General features: G+C 36.9%; 1 protein-coding gene across 1 annotated transcript; it reads right to left on the bottom strand.

The window, feature by feature from the left end:
- Nucleotides 1-386: 386 nt before the first annotated feature.
- LOC142356201 (EF-hand domain-containing family member C2-like) lies at nt 387-24,098 on the bottom strand (the record flags this gene model as incomplete). The annotated part of the gene is made up of 7 exons (XM_075408153.1): nt 387-586; nt 2,497-2,645; nt 10,555-10,745; nt 16,902-17,067; nt 17,874-18,114; nt 23,320-23,485; nt 23,943-24,098. Coding segments are annotated over 7 exons (1,269 nt in total), but the record flags the coding sequence as incomplete, so codon positions are not given.
- Nucleotides 24,099-24,427: the final 329 nt, after the last annotated feature.

Raw genomic sequence — 24,427 nt, 5'->3', positions numbered from 1 at the left:
CACAATCGGGCTGATTGTTATTTTTCTTTAAAAAAACTGTTTTATGTCTGTTTTTCGAAGCGCCTGACTACATAGTGTGGTACAATTAACGTTGAGCCAAACAAGAACACTTGTATCACCAGATCATACGATAAACACTTTAAAAGAAGGAATACGTTTTCGTTATAAGATAGATGATTAGATAATGGTTACAGGAAATTTTTATGGTTCCAGATCTGATAAGATGAATACAGGAATTTTCATCTGGTGATAAATTATGACAGCTAGATCTTACACGATTAAAATTCCTAATTAGGAATGCGACCAATAGAACATAAAAATATTGCTAATAATTCTTCATTTTTTTTTGTTGAGTTTACTTCTAAACCTGGGATCTTTTCTCTCACCTGGCGAGTGTGATAATCTCAGCTTCTGTGAGCATGCCGCCTGTTTGTGCACTGACACTCTCTCTGAACACTTCAAAGGAGAGAGATCCACTACCCTTTGAGTCTTTGGCCTTGAAGGCTGCAAGGGCGCTATCCTTGCTAGCCTGACCCAACACTCCCTTCAGTTTGTACAAGACCATGTCGATGTTAGATTGGGTCCACTGTTAAACAAAACATTGGTCGAATGGAACTTCAAATTTTGAGTCACTTCATTCACTTTTGAAGTTGTTTTCCAGTTCATTGTAAAAGTGAACTATACTTGCTCATAACTACCCAGGTTGAGGTCCAGACCCAAATTTGCTTCTGATCAGACTTTCCAGACCAAAATTATCTCTGATCAGACTTTCCAGACCGAAATTATCTCTGATCAGGATTTTCCAGATCGAAATTATCTCTGATCAGACTTTCTAGACTGAATGAGTTCTGATCAGACTTTCCAGACCGAAGGAGTTCTGATCACACCATCTCCAGACCATGGTCCAGACTCAAACTCAGACCATTGCCGAGACCTTAATCAGACTATGATCAGACCAATTTCAGACCCAAGTAGCCCCTGATCAGACTCAGTCGAGACCATCTCCCCAGCTGACCACTCTGATCAAAAACACTCAAAATCGCCATCGTCAGCCCTCCCGTCTTTTAACCAGAACACTTAAATTGTCCACTCTCCTCCCCCTATCGAGTTGAACTCCCCTCTCATCAGCCTTCTTCTCAACCCTAACCCCATCGCTTGACCCCCACCCACAACACACACACACACTCTCTCTCTCTCTCACACACACAGACACAGACAGACACAGACAAACAGACACAGACAAACCGGTTACTCCATTAACGCACACACACAAAACTTACACACACGTTAGTTGAGATTTTACTGCAAAATTAGCTATAAAATAAAAGATTTGCGATGAATTTGAATAAAAATATTAGACCTCAGATCAGACCCAAGTGCGCTCGAAGTCGCCTCTGATCAGACCCAATTGCGCTCGAAGTCGCCTCTGATCAGACCCAATTGCGCTCGAAGTCACCTCTGATCAGACCCAATTGCGATCGAATCCACCTATGATCAGACCCAATTGCGCTCGAAATTGCCTCTGATCAGACCCAAGTGCGTTCGAAATAGTCTGATCAGAGAAAGATTTTACTTATGAAAAACTCTTCTAAATTTGCTATAATATATTCATTTCAAAAAAACTGATGTTTGCAGTATTTAATTCATCTAAGGAAAAATCAATTATAAAAGTGTTGCTATAGAAAACGAAACCCAACTGTTGAGAACAAATTTTTCTTAGTGTACCCTTTAGTGTATGTTTCTGACTCAATGGACGAGTTTAGACAGCTTTCCATAAGAAACATCGTGGTCTCCAGTTGATCAAAATTTTTTCTGAAGGGGACCGGCCTCTGTTATTGGCTGGACTCCTGTTTTCTGATCAGAGCTATCGGACTTTAAATGAGTCTCTGATCAGAACGCTGCTTTATGGCTGCCTCCTGGCAGAGCCAAAATGGAAAAAGATGCGCTCGAAATGGTCCCTGATCAGACCCAATTGCGTTCAAAAGCATTTCTGATCAGACCCAAGTGCGCTCGAAGAGGTTATGATCAGACCCAATTGCGGTCGAAGTCGCCTCTGATCAGACAAAACTGCGCTCGAAGAGGTTATGATCAGACCCAATTGCGCTCGAAGTCGCCTCTGATCAGACCCAAGTGCGCTCGAATCCGCCTATGATCAGACTTTTCAGACCAAAATGACCTCTGATCAGACCATCTCCAGACCATGGTCCAGGCCGTAGTGCGCTCGAACTTCCGAAAAGACCCTGTAATTTCGGTCTGGGAACACACGGGTGTGCGCTCGACTGGGTCTGATCATAACTCAATTTGGATCTGGACCTCAACCTGGGTAACCCTTTTATTTGCTCAGTAAGCCGCAGGCATTTTCTGTGGCAGTACGTTTAATATATAGAACACGTTAACAAAACACGCTGGAAAAGAGAAACTAAAATTATCTACCACAAGATGTCCTAAGATAAATGATATTAGATTGAAAAACAACGTCATTTTTACGTTCTCTACCTGTGCAGAGTTTTTCTCCATGTAATTGTACGTGTACTCATCAGCATCCACTAAGTAGAATGGGAAGTCCTGTAGAGTGATGGTGGCCCCAACTGCCAGATCCTGTGCCTTGTAGAAGTCAGGGGTCACACTACTGAACTTGTCCTGACCTGCGACACAAACATTACCCTAGTCTAAACCTGAAATCTATGAAAAGACCTAATAATTCCAAGTGGGGGAAGGGGTTAATTATTGACTGAAATTACACGTTCGATGACCTTTGTTTAAGTCGAGGCTAATTCTTTTGAAGAAAAAGCCAAACTAAAAGGTTTCGCCAGCATCCGGGTTCGATGTTGTGACCTCCAACGTTACCCAATGATCATCCAATTTCAGTACACGTTTTTGATTTTTCAGGAAATGAAAAAAACAAGACATTGCTAAGGTTGAGAGCGTGAATCGAGGATACTTATTATTGTATAGCTAAATTCCAGACAAATAGCAGGCCACGGTTTATTGTCCAGCAAAATTCCGTGACGCGTTTTATTGTCTAACCAAATTTGAGGTCGGCTGTCTTAGTTCCACGCAAAGTAACAAAAAACTCTTTTCATAACAAAAATCTACCAAGGAAAGTCTTTTCATGCCTTATATCGGTCAGGGACAGTCTTTTGATAATTCCAGGTCTAGACTTGGTAACCTTCACCAAAATCGAGAACAGTAATCCATAAGAAGACTACAAGAAGATTAAGCAGACCTTTTCCGTTTGCCCCCATTACGTTATGCATCCCCCCGTTACAGACCAGGCTTCATTATATAGTAACATAAACTGTAACCTTATGGCACGTGCGTATGCGGGTGTGATTTGTTTGCACCCACTAAGCGGGGGGGGGGGGACGAACGGAAGAGATCCGATTGATCATTAATGAATATTATGACACAAATTTTACCGCCATCCAGAAATTATCGAACTTCCAGGCGAAGCCGAATTGTATAACTCTGAAACGGCTCTAAGAACCATAACACGTCCAATCAGCTCCCGATGCGGTTACAACAGCTGCATAACTTTATCAGACTGTTTCCAATGATGCAACATTGAGTTTATATCTACACTGCTTAAATAGTTACACAAGTGATAAACTGGCACTCTAGCTACGAAGCAGATTTCGTAGTGTTAATTGGGCTTTAACAAGTTATTTAGCACTGTAAAATTGTAACTAATGAGCGCAAACCAAAGCGATTGGTAGTTATGGAATAGAATACATTTGACGCTAACTGAGAATTAGGCAATGCAATCTGATTATCATATCATTATATTAGCTGGGAGAATGTGACAGCCTTCGGAAGCAAATGCTACTATAGACAGGAAACAAGCAATCAGGCTCATTAAGGTCAGAAACGCATGGAACGCGAAGATGAGTGCGAAAAAATTCAGTTGATACAGTTTTACTCCGACTTCCTAGAGGCTACTGAAGACTCAATGATTTTGCATGCTCTAATTGAGTTGTGGTGAAATTCTGGCGAACTATTTTATCATATGCATTGTAATCATAATGACTGGGTAGTAAAAATCGTTGTCATTGCAATGAAAATAACGTTATCACCAAAGTCTCGGTATAGGGACTAAGCCAATTTTTGCCATCAATGGTACTGTGAAAAAAAGGTACCCTAGCTCCCAGGACACCAAACAAGAGCGGAAGAACGGTCAATTCTAAGCGACTGTTAAACATTATGGCAAATTAAGGACCTCATTGCATTTTCGAGCGGTTAATATAAAATTGCGATCCGTTTTGATTAGCAGCCTGATAACGTTTGTCCTTAGTTCCTTAAAACGAAGAGCCAGCTGATGACCACTAGCATCAACGGGGACTGAAAGACATCAGAGTTTTACAAAATTGACGGTTTTGGTCAAATCTGAAAATTTTGACGAGTTGGGACCAAATATTGTTCACCACCCGATTTTGTGAAGCAGTTATGAACGAGCCAAGGTGAGATCATCAAAACCCTAAAGCAGCCTTAAGTTTTTACAAACAAGAATTGGTATTAACAGCTTTAACGAGTACGTATCTATTAACACTCATAAGGGCGAAAAGTGATCAATTTGGCGTAAAATCCGAAATCGCTCATTTATAGGTTTCTTGAACGCTACTAAAGCAAAAAAAGCCCTGAGCCCACGCCCTAATACGCTGAATTCTAGTCATGTCCCCAAAACACCTTATGTAAACAAAAGAACTGAAAACGCAGACTTGGCAGAAAACTAAAAAAAATAGAGTTGTCTGAAACTTTGGATTATTTCAGTAATTACGAGCGCACAACGTGACCAAGCCGTAAGCCCTCAACTTTTTAACCGGTACATATTCATCACCCCAAGATATCCCCTATGTAAACAAATTGTCCATAACGCTGGAAAATTCCATTTTTTTATATGTGTATATTTTGCGGCGATCTTGACTGACATTTGATACATACCTTTGGTATTGAACACATCACCGTATTTCAGCATTGGTATTACGGAGCGTAAACAAAAAACCCAATGACAGTATAGATGGCTGAATATTTTTGTCATAATAATGGTTGTTTTGTATAAGCAATCAAACTGTTTGCTCGGTTCAATATAAAAGCTACACTGTAAGAGCAGCGCAGAAATTGCTAACGTTGGGTTGATAACTTCTTTTTTGGTTGAGTTAACGAGTTTTGAAGAACAAAAGTTGTTGTAACCGTTATTAGCGGCGCTGTGTTTTTTCCGCATCAATTGCGCGCGAAGCTCTGAATAGTCGCTGTTATAGTGTAATTAGTGTAATTAGAGTTTTGCTGGAGCGATTGGCCGCGAACCTCTGTACAGTCGCTGCTATAGAGCTATAGTTGGTGGGCGGAGTTACATGGTTGATCGAGCATACGCTTGGAGTTATTGCAGTGGCTAGAAGGTTGTTTGCCAGTCTGTTTTTAGCTGAGAGATATTTTCAGTTGTGGTGATTGCATTCGAGTACCGGCACCAATCGGTATTACTATAGAGTTGAATTAAATATAACTTATTGGTTATTGTTCCAAGCTTTCGGTTCTTCGTGTTAGACAAAGCTGTAGTAGTGTTTATTTTGATTTCAATGGAGCACATTTCGTGACGCCTATTGAGTTTTTGCAATTATTTATAAGTGTTATTTAAATTAAGTGTTTTTACCATCAACAATTGATAACAGCAAGAGGAAAATACAGGTTGAAAATGATAAAATTAGGACAAAACACCAAACTAAGCCTTTTGGAATTGTCAAATCTGAGCGCTTTTGTTTCCCCGTGTTGGAGAGCCTAGTCAAAATTCAGAACTTTACAATCGGGCTTCTCGGTGGGCAATTTTCTTCATAATACACGATTGATATACGGATCAAGTTATTGAGGCATGGATGCGAACAAAGACAGTAACGGATGGGACGAATACGGCTGTAGTTTGTCAAGATCAGATCACGTGGATCTGAAGACAAAGAGAAAGAAAGACTGATGGAGATGAGCAGCCAGTTCTACGGTGAATTTCGATCCTCGTCTGATGGAGATGCTGCTGCATTGGAGCGAATAATAAGCCAGATTACGTCTCAGTGTCTCCATTTAGCAGAAATATTGGAGAACAAGCGAGAACAAATAGAGCACAACTCATTAATCGGTTTTCTTAAGGATTGTGGGAATTTGATAGAACAGATAACTTGCGAAACGCCACTTGAAGTAACAGTGAACAAGATTTTTAGCGGAATGTAGAAAAATGAACAATACCAGTCAGCTTCTGAAAGTGAATCAACATGCCATGAACGCATGCCAGGTACTAATAAGCTTGTTACAAATTTTTCAAACCGAGTCTGTCAGTGGAGTTTGAAACTAATATGCATCGATGAAGGTTAACGGTATAAAATAAGTATCAATTTTTTGTTTTTTGTTGTTTACTGGGAGAAATTGTGCAGGCACCACGGCAGGCACCATGGCAGGCAGAACATCAACAAATTTCTACTATAGAAAAATGTTGAAAACAGTGATGCAAAGGCAAATCAACAGCCACATGTGACTGCAGCTATAAACTGCGGGACACTAAAAATTGAGGCTCAACGGATAACATTAAGTACCACTGGGACTAGTAGCCCTATCGATGAGATAATTTCATCCAACCAAGCCAGCTCTTCATCAGAACTGCGAACACCGGAGAGAGGAAGCGAGCTGTACAAGGCAATTGAGATTGCCTTGAAAGATCTGAAGCCTCAGGAGCCGGCGGATATGGTTGCGCAGTTTGTGGTACGAGTGAACAGTTGTTGCCAAAAACTAGAAATGGACGAGGTAGATGCAGAGTACGTTCAAGTGTACGCACTGTGGCCAGGTTTCTCAGATGAGATCTGCCTGCTATTACCTGAAAAAAAAGAATGGAGCCAAATGTCTGTTATATTGATCGACTTGTAGGCAGTGGAGCGTGAATTGGAACAGAATCAAGTGAGCAAGCCAGACCCACTGGAGGAGAGAGTGGAAGCATGAAAACTTTGTATGGGAAACGGCTTCGTCGACCGCTCTCATGAAAAGAAACATCACATAACCGAAGCCGCCAGGCGGCGACGTAAACAAAAAAATCAAGCGAAAAAAATCACCCTTACAAAAAATATTTTTTTAATTTAACCAGGCCTATTTATTGTTGTCGATCAGTTTTGTGTGGTTGACTGATAAGGTTATTGCAGCTCAACAGTAGGCAACACAAAGTTGATCGACAACAGAAGACAACCAGGAAGCGGTTCGGAAACTGTACTGTGAGCTGACCAGATGCTCAGAAGAAGAGTGAGAACCTCAACCGATAATTGAGCAAATGGATCATGGAATTGCTAATTTGAGATTTGAAGCTCGGGAGTCCACAACCAACGAACTTAGAAAGGCTCCCTCTCGTGGGGGAGAAACAATGAAGTTGAGACAAAGGATGACAGAATTCCAACAACTGAGAAAGAGAAATCCTGCACGAAGGCGCATGAGAAAAAAAAGCAATGACCAAGAAACCCAACAGGGCAAAAGGAATAACGACGAAAAAGAGAGCTAGCCCCATGAATTTTTGTCTGAGAAAACAATTTTCAGATGGCCCCACTGGGTGAAGGTTTTGATGCTACTTTTAAAGTGAATGAAAGAACCTTTTACTACCATGTGGCTTGAAAACCTAAAATAATCCAACTCTCGCTTGCCGATTCGCGACATGGCTCAGTTGGAAGGGAAACAAAAGACTCTCCATGAACAAATGAAGTTAGTGAGAAAACGCACGGGACGCTAGATGGTGCTCTTGATACAAATGCGGATAGTGATGCAGCGCAAGACCAGTCGGCTAGCTTCGAGAACGCAGAAAATCAAACGGACAGTAAAAGTGTGCCCTCAGATCAAAAGGATGCTTATACTGAATTAGTCGACTGGGAAGAATTAGAAAGATTTTCAGACTCCCTCCCTAACACAACCCCATACGTCGCTGAAAAGTCCACTACGTACATATTTCCTGAGGAATTGGATTTTTGTAATGAAGTAGTTGACAGAAGTATATGGGATACTTTCTCCTCAGAACCTTTTCTCGAGAAAGCAACTGCTACTCTCCAGGATCAAAGTGGGTCCCTGGGACAGCAGTTTCAACCGTGACGCAGAACTACCAAAATATCTGCAGCAAGATGTGGACAAGAAAAGATCCAAACAATAAAAAGCAACATCCCAAGAATTCCTGAAGAAGCAGCTTCATGTGAGACGACGGATCATCAAATTAGAAGGTAGGTGAATGTGATTGGGAGAAAGACATGGGGCAGTTTCTCCGAAAATTGAGTACAAGTTGTTGCGAATCAACATCGAGATGAGTTCCACCTCAAAACAACTTCGATTTGTCCCTGGCTTGTTCAAGTAAAGTCCACAAGACTAGTCAAACTTTCTTCTCACTATCCTTTTTTTCTTTCAGTGCGCTACAGATGATTCAATGGTGCTATAATAATCATTGGAGGGGTGTATTGCTGCATTCAAGGCATGTGAAACAAAAGCAAACTCAAGCTTGGACTCAAATAAGACTAAGAAAACAAATTAGTAGCAAAGAAGTAAAACTGTTGTTTTATAGCGCCGGTAGAATACTTTAGCTGCAAATAATATTTGAGTAAGATAAATATTTAGTAGGGGAATGGAATGCATATAACAGTAAGCATATAAGACTCATTTTGCTAAGACTAAGATTCAACAACCAGCGCAGGCATGGAAAGTAGAACAACTAAATAGAAAAGTTTAACGGGCTGGGATTACGCAGCGCAACCAAGTGTTGGTCTTTATGGACAAATTGTATAAAGAAACTTGACCACCCATGAACTGGCAAACGTGATTGCTCTTCGATCTACTGAGTGCAAAGGGAAGGCACAAACAAATATTAAAGGTGCTTCGGATCAGACGCATATTTTCGTGCGGTTCTCTGAGAGGGATGGCGAAGTTGATGCGCAACCCCTAAGAAAATTTTCAAAGCGTAAAAAATGCCAACCGTTAGCGATTTCATAACTGATTGTTTAGTAGAGTTTACTGGTTTTAAAGAAAGAGAAGTTGTTGTAATTGGTATTAGCGGCGTCGTGTTATTTTTGCCGGAACGATTGAGCGCGAATCTCGGATTAGTCGCTGTTAGAGAGTAATTGACAGAGTTTTGCTGGAGAGATTGAGCGTTAAACTCTGAATCGTCGCTGTTATAGAGCTATAATTGGTGGGCAGAATTATTTGGTTGATCGAGCAGAAGCGTGGAGTTATTGTTGTGGCCAGAATGTTGTTAGTTAGTCTGTTTTCAGCTGAGAGATAATTCCAGCCGTGTTGATTGCGTTCGAGTATCGGCAGCTATCGGTATTACTGTAGATTTGAATCAAAAAATATTTTTTGGTTAATTTTCCAAGCTTGCGTTTGCTTGTGTTAGACATAACTATAGTAGTAGTTATTTCGATTGCGATGGTGCATATTACTTGATGCCTATTGAGCTATTGTAAACATTTATGAAAGTTACATAGTATAAGTGTTTCTACCATCGACATTTGTTATCAGCAAGAGCAAAGTAGGGGATTAAAACGAAAAGAAGACAACAAACCACCAAACTAAATTTTTCGGTTTTGTGAGATCTGGGTGCTATTGTTTCCCGTGATAGGCAGTCTATGTGATCAAAATTCAGAATGCTACAAGCACACTAAGATTTAGAAAAAAAAATGCTGGCTCGAATTCAGTATAGCTTCGATTGCAAAATTAGTTACGCGTACTTCGTCCAACCTTTGACATTATTCCGGAATATTACCTCAGTTAACTAATGAATTAAATCAAGCATGAGCTGTTAATATAGATTGTGAGCCTTTTTAGTGAAACTTGGAATCTCTTGATACGATTTTGATAAGATTCATGGTAAGAAAGCGTTAAGATATGCACAATAATTACATGTACGTGAATTTTTTAAACAAACTAAATGATGTTAAATTTAAGGTTTTATCGAGTTAGAAACCTCATCAGAGAAACTTAGCTCAACAAGGTGTCAAGTAATCCAAAGTTTCTCAGGAAATTTCAGATTTATCCCCTCAATACAGGTTTTAAATTATATTTTTCATTTCTAGTCCTCTAAAGGGCAATCGTTCAGCTCCATATATTCAGAAGTTACTGCGGCTAATTTTGCCAATGGAATCATATTTGGAAAAGCTTACAACCTATCAGTCCCTGAGATTAGAGATTTAAACACTTCAAGAGAATCTTCAGATAGAAATGAAATGGTCTAGTGTCATTGCATATGACAATAAACAGCCAAAATGACAAGTGCTACTTTATTACTACACTTTTTTAAACTGCGAAATATTTGAATGCAATGCCAGAACCATAAACGCAACCGTCGTGCACTACATAAAATTTGTCTATTTAGTTGCTTCAAATTCACTACATCTAGAAAATTGTAAGAAAAGCTTGGCGTGCGTGGCCATATTATCCAGCCAAGTTTTTGTGTTCTTTCATTGAAACCCAATGTCGAATTTGAACATTTGCCATGAGGCGTCAGACCTGTTGGGCACTTAATTGTTTAACCATTATTATCTTCTTAATTTACAAATTTGAAAAAGTTACCTGGTTTTTCCTGCCTGGCTCTCTCCATGAACTTTCCAGGCTGTATACCACTGTTGTGTCTGAGTGGCTCGAACACTGCAATCGTGTCGTCTGCCAGGAAACAAGAGATGATGAACCTCCTCTCTTTGTCTATCTTGCTCTTCGTCAACAGCACTCCCGCAAACCGCAGAATGTTACACTCCAAACCATTTCTGAAATTTAGGCAAATTGATATTTTTTTAGCTCGACGAGGAGTTATGACACTTTTTTGTTTTTAATTCGTCAGTTTATAGTGAAATATGATGTGAAAATCAATGCTGCGCTTGAAAAAAGTGTTTTAGATCAATCTGCTGCACAAAAAACATCAAAACAGAGAGAAAGAGGGTAATTTTTGTTCACGCATTCCCGGGTTGAGATTTTGCAGAAAAATAATTCTAAATTTTCACTGAAAACAAATAGTTTTTACTACAAAGCCTCCACAACTTTTACCGGTGAATTCGGTGAAAACGGTGAATTTTGCAAGAATTGCGATTTCTTCAATTGTTGCAAAAAAACACCCCTCATCCGGGACGGAACAACTGACTTTTTGGAAATCAATCTCAATTCCTGCCATTGCGCTGCAGGGCAATTGCAACCATACATGTTTATTGTATTGAAATCAGATTCTCAATTATATGGAAAAATATAAGCAGTGATTTTTAATGAGATAAGTGTTTTTTTTTCAGTGAAATTTTATTTTTGACCGCATTCAGCGCGGTAGAAACGGCAATTTGTGAACATTCAATGCATTAACCGCAATTCTTACATTTGTTCCCGATTTTTAGCGTTGATATTTTGACCCGGGTTTTTTGGGAGAGGACATTTTTGTTTCCAGGTTTATTTTTTGAATTGGTTGGTCGAAGTGATTTTTCCCACTTGTTATTAAATAGATGTGCATTCTGGAGCGCTTTTACCATTTAAAGAATTTAAGTGATTTTTTTGTTTAAATGGCATGACATTTAAGTGGTGAATAATGATACAAATTGAATTGAAATTTTTTGCATATTTACTCTGGCAATTTTGTTTTTTTTTGGACAACTTCTTTTGCACAACCGTTTATCTAGGACTACTTTTTGAGTTTGTAACTTAAAAACATATTCGACGAATGTCGGGAGAATTGCTCTCAAACGACCGGCGAGCGGTTGGCTTTGGTAGTAGCCAGCTGAAGATGCTAGAATTATGGGGGAGGGTTTAGGTGGTGGGGCAAGGGTTGGGAGGGCAGGACGAGAGGGGAAAATGGGTGGTTGAGGGGGGAGGGTAAAGGTGAATAATTTCAAGATTAAGAACCACCCTTCACGTGATGAAATGGTCTCTTCAAAACAGTTTCGGCGAATCGCAATCTGAAAGACTAGTAAGAGAGAGCTGCGCAGTAATTTAATGCCCCCCGGGCTTTACTTGTTGTCCCGTTTTTGAGCACGAAAATTTAAATGGGTCCGATGAATATTCCGTCGAGGAAAAATTGCCAAAAAGAAGCACAAGACTAAAATAAATGCTATAAACGTCTTTTGAGGACATTTAAAAACGGTCATTTGAATATTCGAGAAGCCATTGTTACTGAATTAAAAGAACTTTGTTGTTTTCTTGGCATTTTTTCTGTTCTTGTTGCGTGTTGGCTATCTGATTGTAACTATCGCGTCAAAGGTGACGAACATAATTTGGGTCAAATGGATAGTGTTCATGAAGTCTAAAATTAATACTCTAAGTAAGAAAAAGCGACTTCAAAACTTTAGACAAGATCCTCCAAGATCGCTTTCTTATTATAATTTATAATAAAACAAGGCGACTCGGCTTTGTGCGATCGCAAATAAAGTTCCGACCCCGCTTATCCACAATTTTGGCATGGTTGTCTACCAAATGAAGAACATAGAAAAACAGAAATTGTGAATTTGCACTGAAAACAATTATTTTTTACTACAAAGCCTCCACAACTTTTACCGGTGAATTCGGTGAAAACGGTGAATTTTGCCAGAATTGCTATTTATTCAATTGTTGCAAAAAAACACCCCTGACCCGGGACGGAACAACTGACTTCTTGGAAATCAATCTCAATTCTCGCCATTGCGCTGCAGGGCAACTGCAACCATACATGTTTATTGTATTGAAATCAGAATCTCAATTATATGAAAAAATATAAGCAGTGATTTTTTATGAGATAAGTGTTTTTTTTCAGTGAAATTTTATTTTTGACCGCATTCAGCGCGGTAGAAACGGCAATTTGTGAACATTCAATGCATTAACCGCAATTCTTACATTTTTTCCCGATTTTTAGCGTTGATATTTTGACCCGGGTTTTTTGGGAGAGGACATTTTTGTTTCCAGGTTTATTTTTTGAATTGGTTGGTCGAAGTGATTTTTCCCACTTGTTATTAAAAAGATGTGCATTCTGGAGCGCTTTTACCATTTAATGAATTTAAGTGATTTTTTTTGTTTAAATGGCATGACATTTAAGTGGTGAATAATGATACAAATTGAATTGAATTTTTTTGCATATTTACTCTAGCAATTTTGTTTTTTTGGACAACTTCTTTTGCACAATCGTTTATCTAGGACTACTTTTTGAGTTTGTAACTTAAAAACATAACCGACGAACGTCGGGAGAATTGCTCTCAAACGACCGGCGAGCGGTTGGCTTTGGCAGTAGCCAGCTGAAGATGCTAGAATTATGAAAGGGAGGGTTCAGGTGTTGAGGCAAGGGTTGGGAGGGCAGGACGAGAGGGGAAAATGGGTGGTTGAGGGGGGAGGGTAAGGGTGAATAATTTCAATATTAAGAACCACCCTTCACGTGATGAAATGGTCTCTTCAAAACAGTTTCGGTGAATCGCAATCTGAAAGACTAGTAAGAGAGAGCTGCGCAGTAATTTAATGCCCCCCGGGCTTTACTTGTTGTCCCGTTTTTGAGCACGAAAATTTAAATGGGTCCGATGAATATTCCGTCGAGGAAAAAATTGCCAAAAAGAAGCACAAGACTAAAACAAATGATATAAACGTCTTTTGAGGACATTTAAAAACGGTCATTTGATTATTCGAGAAGCCATTGTTACTGAATTAAAAGAACTTTGTTGTTTTCTTGGCATTTTTTCAGTTCTTGTTGCGTGTTGGCTATCTGATTGGTAGTCAAAACAGCATAATGAATAAAAATGTTATTAAAATGCGGACACGACTGTGTTCTATGTCAGTGTTACGTCGAATGAGTTCTGGAATCTTCTGGCTATGTTTTGACAATAATTTTACTATCTATAGTTTTTTTGAGAATTTTCTTACTACTATTTCGCAATGAACAATTTTTTTTTTATTTTTCACATGTGTGAAAAAACTAATACCTCCTTTTTCATTGATTCTGGTTTGAATAGTTTATAAAATAGTTGACAAATCCTGAAAAATACTATGCTGACACTCTATTCCTGACAAACAGTATTCACCCTTCAGAATTTTAAGCAGTTCTGTCTCAGAACTCTAATTTTTTGAAAACGGATGAATTTTAATTATCGCGTCAAAGGTGACGAGCATAAAGATCCTCCAAGATCGCTTTCTAATTATAATTTATAATAAAGCGAGGCGACTCGGCATTGTGCGATCGCAAATAAGGTTCCGACCCCGCATATCCACAGTTTTGGCATGATTGTCTACCAAATGAGGAACAAAGAAAAACCCAAAAAATCAAGTATTTAAAGAAAAAAATGGTGTATGAAAGAAATGATAGCCTCCATAGTAAATAACTCAATGGTCGATTAAAAAATGGTGCCTTAGATTGATGGATGTGCAAATATTAAAAAAGTGAATCAAGACGAACAGCAAAATCAAACAACAACAACAACAAAAATTAATTACATCAAAAACTTCATGTCCGTTTAAAAAAAAACTTACCTACAAAATCAAAATAGCGTCGGATAAAACTGACATTAAACAAAAAAACTTGTAATTCACCAGAAAAGATAAGGGACTACTCAATAAAAAGGCTTGGTATCAATTAAACAATAAAGAACAAAAACAGTGAAGTTGAAAAACTCACTTTTTTTAAAACAAATAATTTCAAAGTAATGAAAACCATTAGAAATCAACTACAATATCCCATAGGTGAAGGATTACCAATGCTTTTAGAATAACAACCGCTGGTAGTCAATATTCTATGCGGTTACAAAAAGAACAACAAACAGGCATAAAAAAAAATCAATTAAAACTTGGGAGAAAGCACTTTCGAAACCGTAAAGCCATACTATGGCCATCAAATAAGTTCGAATGAACTTTCTGCAAGCACTGATAATGTATTATGTGACCTCTTATTTATGAAACTAGGTAACAAGTAGACAAAAAAGCAAAAAAAAAATGCAAAGTAACGTAACGGTTTAATTTTTTTTCAAAGAAAATTTTTCCGAAGACATGAACGCCATTAATTATAGAATGAAAAAGTTAAATAGTTCCGTTTACTCTTCCAAAGAAAAACCTTTAGAACTGCAATTATACAGATTAGGTCTTACGTCTAGTAAAAGAACGTCAAATATGACAAAAATCAAAAATTAATTTTTACTTTTTTTGTGAAAAACGCGTGTCGAAGCCAGTAAATTCATAACGAACTCTTTAAAAAACAATAGATTTCGTGGCTTAAATCCCTTTTGAAACCTTTCTTTGTCAACAAAATTGTCATATTTGGCCTGTATTGACCGAGACTAAATAACAAACAGACAATAAAAGGAACAAAATTGCGAAGTTAAAAAGTGTTTTTTTTTAATTTGTAAAACAATTGTTCTCAGAGTCATGAAAGCCATCGGCTATCTACTAATATCAGAATTTGGTCTCATGTATTTTTCCATGAAAAGCCAATGCAATCGGGTCATTGTACAGGAAATTTCCTACGATTAAAAAAACAAAATAAAAACGACACTTGAAAACAAAATTTAAAAAAAAATCAAGTAAATTCCTCAAGAAGGTAGTGTCGAAGCCGTTAAAATCATTATGACGTCTTCAAGGATTTTAATTTTTTCAATTGTCTTTTATTTTGAAAGTCAATAATGTGATATATGATCTGTCAATAACGTGATAATGTGACTAGAAAACGTGAAAGATGGGCAAATAACTAAAAATAAAAAGAGTGTGAAATCTAGAAATGTCAACGGCAGAAAATCATAACTTAAGGCGTAAAACCGCAATAAAGATTTAATTCGAGTTCACTAGAACTAAAAGCATTCTTTCATTGCTGACATTAAGCTAAAACTTAACCAAATTAAGAGAAAAATCTAGGCAAACTTCAAAATCATTATTTATTTAAAGATCAAATACTTCAAAAGTCAAAACGACTAAAAGCTTTCTAGTAATCAACCAGATACAATAACGTGGAGCTAACTAGGAAGCCAAATGGACCTATCATTAGTGAGCTTTGGTTTGAAATGTTCTGTTATTTAATTAAGGTAGAAAAGATCAAATCTTTTTTTTTATAAAACAGACCGACTGATTACAATCCGAATTATTTTTGGATTATACCAGTCTAAGATTGGTTCAAACCTAGACCTGCAAATGTTGTTTGTCCATTAGGAACACTTAAATATTCGAAGGTTCTAGAAATTGATATTTTGTTAGTTAAGAAGTTCAAAAATAGATTCTGCGTTTTTGATAATCAACGAATAAATTTAGCAAAAAAAGGCAAAGTTTTAATTGCAGAGCACTCTCAACTGAATTTGAAGTAGAAAAAACCCCCTTTTGAGAAGATTGCGTTAGTGGTGTTCGGGTCAGTACTTCCTGTAAATTTAATCAAACTGGACTAAGGAAACTTATTTCGTTCTGTTTTTGATGAAAAAGTCTTAATTTTGAAATATTTAGCCAGAATTTTTGGCAAAAAAATAAAAATAGCCTATAAGGTTTTTTGTCTTTGCAAATAAAAATCAACAACAGTTTCTACAAAATTATCAAATTTTAGCAAAATTGGCAAAGTTTTAGTCAAAATTTCCGGAAAATGTGAATAAAATCTCACCGGAATTCACTCTATTTTCTCAATATTTAAACCTCGATAACTCCCAGCAAAAAACGAAAAATAAAAAAATCTTTTTAATTCCATCTTCTACGCTGGACAAGCCTTCTAATGATACCAGTCTCAACTCTCTACGATGAATGCATCGATCGGCCAAAATTGACTCAACAAAAAAAAACCAGGTGAGTATATAGTTCCTCCCCCCCCCCCTCAAGAGGGGTCGGAACAATTATAAAGTTCTAAAAAATATATTCCATTGTCATTTTTGTTCATGTTTCACTGATAACTAGCAGCTGCAACTTTTGTGTAAACAAAATTCAAAACAACCCTTTGGAAAGAATGGAAAAACTTGTACAACGCTTTTATTCACCTGTCTTTTTCCATGAATTTAAGGAAGTCCTTCCTGGGTGGTTTTGGAAGGAGTGAGTCACAGTTGCCAAGGGAGTCTTCGTAGCTTCCAAAGCCATTGTAGGGTGGCACTTCTCTCTCTGGCACTGGGTACTTGGGTCTATCCACTGAGATCTTCTTAAATTCCGCTGAAACAAACCCAACCAAAACTTTAAACACCTGCCTACTGTTACAAAAATTATAATATGGGAGCGGAAAAGCAGCAAATTTGAAAAATGTCCTCCCACTTTTTAAATGTAACTACCAGAACTTAAATTGATTTCTCTCATGCTTACATTAAATTTATGTTCTGTATTAGTAGGTTAAAATAGGATATGAATTCTATCAAATCCTATTTTAACCTACTTATGCAGAACATAATAATGTTAATGCCCTCATAATAATTTAATGCCCTCTCAAAACTAGTATAAATGGTAAAATTGGTCAGAAATAGCCGGAAGATTCCAGAACTCATTCGACGTAAAATTGACTTAGAACACAGCCATGCACGCACTTGAATAACATTTTTTATTCACTGGCTGTTTTGAAGTGACCCATTTAACTTTTCGTTCTCAAAAACGGGATAAACAGGTAAAACCCAGAGGGCATTAAAATATTGTTATAATATCCTATTTTAACCTATGTAGAACTTAAATTTAATTTTAGCTTGAGAAAATACAAATTTAGTTCTGGTAGATCAACTTAAAAAGTTAGAGGAAATTTATCAAATTCTGCTGAAAATTCAAAATTGCTTCCCTTCCCCTGTCAATAAAATGATCTTAAAATTTAAAAAACCGACGATATCATATATTTCCCACAACTTTTTGCCCTTTTCGTCTTTTCGGTCTTGTCGGCTGCGGCTGGCAAGATGAATCACACTTTATTCCACTGGGGATTAATTTTCCTTAATATTTCACAAAAAATTCTTAAAAAATTGTAATTCAGTCAATCTAACTTCCATATTTGGTCTTGTAGAACTCTTTCGTGAACTCATCACAGTCACAAATGAGCATCTTTCTGCCCCAGATGTTAATCACGGCACCCACACTCAAGTCTGCATCAGTGTAGAAGTCCTGCTTGAGAGCACCTGTCTTCAAACTGTCCAGAATGTACCTGCCCCCTTTGCCCATTGGCCCAAACACGTTCAGAACTGTCCTGGCTGCCTGCTGGCCTGGAAGGGGAAGACCGCCTACGAGCTAAAAAGAAGTACGAACATGTTAATATTTGAGAATTGACGAAAAATTGATGCCATCTTCTTAAAGTTCAGTCAAGCAGGTGAAAAGTCAGGATTTCTTTCCTTAAAAGGCACAAAAATTGTAGACCACAATTATGGTAGCTCTCGCAGACTATTGGTAGAATGGAACACGGCTACTGTGTTCCACGATATTGCGTGACGGTGACTCTTGCATTATGCAATATCTTACAAGACCAATTTTTGTCTTGTAGTATTCTTTTAAGTTCATTCTGATCAAGTTCTGCTCTTATGGAATGCCTCTAAAGCAGTCTCCTTCATTATATTTTGACCTGTTTTAGGAGATAGACAATAGGAAAAAGCACATTATAAATGCTGTAAGAGATAAAAAACAAAAATACATTATCTGTCTGACTTTTGTACAGTTCTAGGACATTAAAACCCAGCAAAAAACCCGTCTATTTATAATAAAAACTAAGCCCCCAAGGAATTAGAACTCCACAAAAAACCCATGTTAACATCGATAGACAAACCGTGATTTAAGTGAAACCCATCAAAGCAGAAAGTTAAACACGCATGCCTAAAAGAACTCCACAAGATTCAACAACAAATTTTCAAGTTCTTTGTTGCATAATCACGACTTAACATTATATTGTTCCCAGCTTCATTATTTGAAAATTCATGGAGGCCATAAACAGACAACGAGCGCTTCAAGAATTTGCTGTGACAACAAAATGGGGAAGCATCAGGTTAAAGAAAATGAGAATCACCGCAGAATTAAAACAATTGTTTGCGCTGGCCACGAATGTGTCAGGCTTTAAAATGATTGCTATGAATTGGTTCAAATATATCATTTTGAGAAACGTTTTCCATTTTTTGTTTGTGATATGTGTAATTGTGTTGTATTATGATTCGTTTAATTTAATTCGATTAATGCTACATATATTTGACAGTCAAGTGAGGGATGTTTCCGTGGGATTTGCTCCCTGGGTGTTTCTTCCCATAGGGTTTTCTGTCCTATCTGACTTTGGGTACGGTTTTTTTCTGAATCTGGAGTAAGTAGAATCAGCTAAATATAACTCATTTGGTTAAGCAAAGACAAAAAAGCGGGAAAACTTCTATTCGTGGGTTTTATTTGTATTGAAATCAAATTGTTTTCTTTTGAATTTTCAGCATTTATTTTTTCAAGGTTGAAATGGTGATAAAAGACCAGTAGAAACGTTCTTGTCATATACTTATGCCGCTGTATAAAACATATATAGTAAAAAACTGTCAATATTCACAATTACAATTTCAGAGCACTAGTTTGTTCAGTCTTCTGCGTACTCTATGAACTGAATTCAATCTGTCTGCAAAAATTGATTTTTCCTTCTGCTTATAACTAATCAAGAGTATTGAAAATTCTTAGCCCAAATTTATATCTAAGCATAGTATAAAGCATTTCGAGGCCAAGCACATATTTATTTTAGTCTTATTTGTTGGAGAAAAGTATCCACATGAACGCGAGATTCGTTAGTTTTATCCCATAAGAACCGTGAGTTTACAAAGATTGTGTGACCTAAAAGTGAAGGCAAACTTCGTACCAGTGTTTTTCTTTATTGTTCCGACCCCCACTTTAGTGGGGAGGGAGGAACTATATACTCAACTAGGTTTTCTTTTGTTCGGTCATTTTTGGCCGATCGATATATTCATCGTACAGAATTTTGAGTGGTATCATTAAAAAGCCCGTCCAGCGTAGAATACGGAATTAGAAAACGAAAAAGATTTTTTTAAAAGAGTGTTGTTGTTACCGTTAGAGATAGAAGAGCGTTGCTGGATTACTTGATTGAAGTTTTTTTGGCTAAAATTTTTGATAAAATTTTCAAAATTCACTTCAAAACTTTTTTCATCAAAAATGGCACAGAATATGCTTTTTTGGTCCACTTTGTTAAAGTTTACCAGACTTAGTGACCTAGAAACCTTAACACAGACCGCATAATCTCAAAAAGAGCGTTAGTTGCAATTGGGCGCCTTATGAAAGTCTTCGGGAATTAAAACTTTTTTTGCCGATTTAACTCGATAATTATACAAAATAAAACCGTTTTTTGCAGATTTAACTCGATAATTATACAAAATGCATCGTTGTTTTTTTTAATATTTGAAGAATTCCACTCAACAATTGATCTAATTCGCAAACACTTGGAACACTTGGTCAGTTTGCTGGGCAGGCGACAAAATCAGGGAGAGGATCGATAATATCATGGATTCTTAGAATCAGAGACTTTTTGGTTTTTATATTGATGCTGCCTTTTTTCAAAGTCTTTTGCTTTTGTTTTTTTAATGTTAATTACTGACAATATTTTTTATCCACGGCTCCATTAAAGAAAACTCAATTGTACGTAAATGTGAGGTCGAATGTAGATACAGTTTGTTTTAAGGAAACCAAAAGTTTTTTTTTGGCTTTGAAGAAGAGTTTTATTAAAATTTAACTGATTTCTTGGCTTTTGCCTTCAATTGTTATTCTTTTGGCACTCTGAATTTTAAATTTAACAAGACAAAGATCTCAATTTCTTCCTCAAGAAGTGCAAGCGAACCTTTTCTATTAATTCGGTTGTTACCTAATGTCTCTTATGTTATTGAATGTATTTGTTTTAAGCAAATTTCTGTGATTTTTTGAACTTGTCAATTTTTTATGTTATTTTAATTAACATTTTGCTTATTCTCAGGAAGTACAGGTCAAATTTTCCTCCCTATAGAATACAAACAAATTTTGTGGCCAATTGTTTTAAAAAAAGGTTTTCTTGATTTTGTTACTACGAGTTTTCGTACAAAATTTTCTGACTTTTGTGCATAATCGCCCATTTTTGCTGTTGTTTTTGTCTTTCTTGGAAATTGTCATATTATTTAACAATCTAACTGAAAAAAACTTTACAACATTTAAAACTGAACATATTTTTTGTTTTCGTAACATATGGTTTGTAGGGCTGCGGCACCGTTCTCTTCAAGAAATTGGTAGAGTTTTTATTTTTGCCCTGTTTTGGTTGTTAATTTTTGTTTTCATATGCCAGATATTGTTTAATTAAAGGTCTCAGTGGCCAACTATAGATAAAAAATGAACTTATTAACTAATATCGGTAAATAGCTAATGGTTGTTTTGACTTTCAAATTAAATTTCTGTAAAAGAGTAATAGTATTCTTCAACTTCTTACCACTTTGTTCTGGTTTGCGTTTTTTTTCGTATTTTACTTTGTTGTATCATTTCGTAAATTAGCCTCATTATTTACTGCTTTTTTAATGTTTTGTTGAATCAAACAAAAATTTCTGTTGTTTAAACGTTCTAAATGATATCTTCAGGGCTTAGACAATTTGTGTCAGAAGAATTGTGTGAAGTTTAGATACTTTTCAGTTTTTGTGGTTCTTTTTGCTGTCATTTTGTGATAGTCGTTTTACAAAAAGACGTTATGATGATCAAAAGAGACGCAAACGAAGATTTTATATTCTCGCGGTTAATAACTTATAAATTTAATGGCTTCAAAACTGTGCTTTCGTAAAGTTGTTTGTGAAACTTATTAGTTCAGATTGTATTTAATGCTATTTTATAGTCTTATAATTTGCTTTCATTGATAACAGTCGCAATTAGTTTTCCAAGTAGTTAAAGGACAAACTGTCTACTCTTTTAGTCGAAAGCTTTTATTGGCTATGAATTTTGAAAATATTTGTTTTTATTAAAAAAAAGAGATAGATTTTTGAGATCTGCGCATTATATTTTGTGTTAAACTGTAGCTAAACATCTCTATATACAATTCACGTCATTTATCTATTAAAACACAATTTGCTCTTAATAACGGTTTTCTTTTCCTCAAATGGTCTTTCTTCTTGGAACAACTAGTTTTCATAAAACCAATTTTCGTGATTTTGGTATATTTGCCCCCTTTTGTAGGTTTTTGTTTTCTTTTCAAAGTATCACAATAATGGGCGTCGCATGATTTACAAATTTTTTCACTTGCAAAAATGCAAACGAATATTTTTATTGTTTTTAGTGATCAGCCTAATGTTTATATGATTAGGGGACATCGTTTTCGTGCATAATTTTTCGTGCATTTTTTTTTGTTTTTTGCCTGTTTTTGTCGTTCTTTTTGTAGTCGTATGACATATCCTGGATAATGAATGGCCTCAGTCGCTCTCTAAGGAGGTATAAAAGACTCTCTCAATTATTTCATTTGATGCGTAATGTTTCTAATCAGTTCGAATTTAATTCCTTTTTTAAAAAAAGCAATGTTTTAATCAACCTTGCCCCTTTTGCTCATTTACAGTCGACTTGTTGCCAAGTTGCATTGAGGAAAAGTCCCATATTTTGTTCCAAAAAATTACCGGTTAATATTTTTAGTATAAATTATAGCTGATGCCATTTTGATTTGGTTATTAGTGGTTTTCAAAAGATGGACAAGGAGTTTTGGTCGTAATTAATATTTGTAACTATTTGATTTTTATTGCTGTCTTTTCTGGTAGTCATATTATGGTAGCCACATGTCTCATAGGCCCTCTAGAGTTGATTGTTTTATTCTTTTAGACATTTGTTGAACGATATGTTGATATGTTTATTTTTTTTTATCTCTTCCTCATTTGGTAGACAATTAAGTGAAAAATGTAGATGAGCGGGGTCGGAACTTTATGTGCGAACGCACATTCCCGAGCCGCCTTGTTAACCACAGAACAGGCTGCTGCATGTTTTCATTGAAAGAAAACCCAAATGCCAACATCGAATAGCAAAATAAGAAAATAATTTCAAAAGAAGATCAGTGAAGTCAAATAGTCTGACAAAGAATATTAACATTAAACGACTCCATGTATTGGGTAGTCTGCCAAAATACCCCAATTTTCATGCTTTTTATTAACTCGTATCTCAAAAAAACTAAGAGTGATTTCCTGTCACGAGTTTACAGCAAAACATCATTCAACTAATCGTGCAAATCTATCTATCAGTTATTTGTCAGTTGTTATTTTTAGGTAGGCTTTCAAAAAATTCAATGTTAGGTTTTTCATGCTCAAAATTGCTGATACTTTACATATTTGCAAGAGATGCATGATTATCCTGCATGATCTCGCAAGATTTTGGAAGATGATCTTGCCAGGTTCTTACAAGACCTTCCAAGATAATTCAAGTTGATTTCAATTTCAATTTTTTTGGCGCCCAGTGCAAACAAACAGGGAGCTGTTAACCCTGACTGACCTTGGGAATTTTACCCTTGTTCAGAAACATGGGTAGTGAATCTCTGCCTGCGTTCTCAGGGATGACCTCTTTGACCTCTATTTCGTCGTCTGCCAGGAAGTAGTGCAGAATGAACTCACGCATATCGCCAAACAAATTCGAAGTGTCATCCCACAGAAGGTAGAACCTATAACAATAGATGATGCCGGGAAGAAGGAAAATAATTTGTCAGTAGTCGGGGATAAAATTCACAAAAAGACAAAGCAATATATACCCAAACCTGCAAATAATATTCACCCACAATAGGCCAGGGGTAAGAAACGGGTAAAAATTCATTTTTGATGCGGGCCTGGACCTAACGCCAATTCCATATCAATGCGGGGCAAAATTGATTGGAAGTGTAATTTCATTGCTGATTAAGAACTATGATTAAGAACTATTAAGAACTATATGACCGTGTCATTTTTGACTTTTAGCAGTTTTGCGCGCGTCTTGGCCAAGACTTGCATGACAAAATTCGAGTCTAAAGAATTGCAGAAAACTTGAGCAAACATCCCAAAAGATTCAGGAACTTTTTTGTTTAAGATCTTGTCACTTCAGGATGAAGATTGCAGGATAACTGGGAAAGAAAAAAGCGCGTGTACCTTAAAACATGTCCGCTGTGTTCGAGGTACTGTCCCAGTTTGTCAATTCTCTCGTATGGTCTGAGGGGTTGCATGGCCTCCAGTTCAGTCTGTCTGTGTTTAGTGTAGGGGTCATCAGGGACGTCACAAGGGTCACCAATACGCACTCCAAGTTTCCTACAGTTCAAGAATCAAATGTCCAGTTGAATACAACAAATTCAATTACAATTTGGTAGAAACTGGTCAAAGGCAAACCCGAGTCGGAATCGGATGTTAATCTTGCAAGATCTTGCGCAAGATTAACATCGGCTCGCAAGAATCTTGCAAGATTAACATCGGCTCGCAAGAATCTTGCAAGATTAACATCGGCTCGCAAGAATCTTGCAAGATTAACATCGTCTTGCAAGAATCTTGCAAGATCTTGCAAGATTAACATCGGGTCTCGACCAGGGAAAGTTCCTAATCTCAATTCAATTGTTTTTTTGGATCTATTCTGTCCCCCCCCC

This window comes from Convolutriloba macropyga, unplaced genomic scaffold, assembly GCF_964194025.1.
Source record: "Convolutriloba macropyga unplaced genomic scaffold, txConMacr16.3 SCAFFOLD_3881, whole genome shotgun sequence".
In the NCBI taxonomy this organism is placed as follows: Eukaryota; Metazoa; Xenacoelomorpha; order Acoela; family Convolutidae; genus Convolutriloba; species Convolutriloba macropyga.
This window is presented reverse-complemented; position numbering and strand designations above follow the sequence as displayed.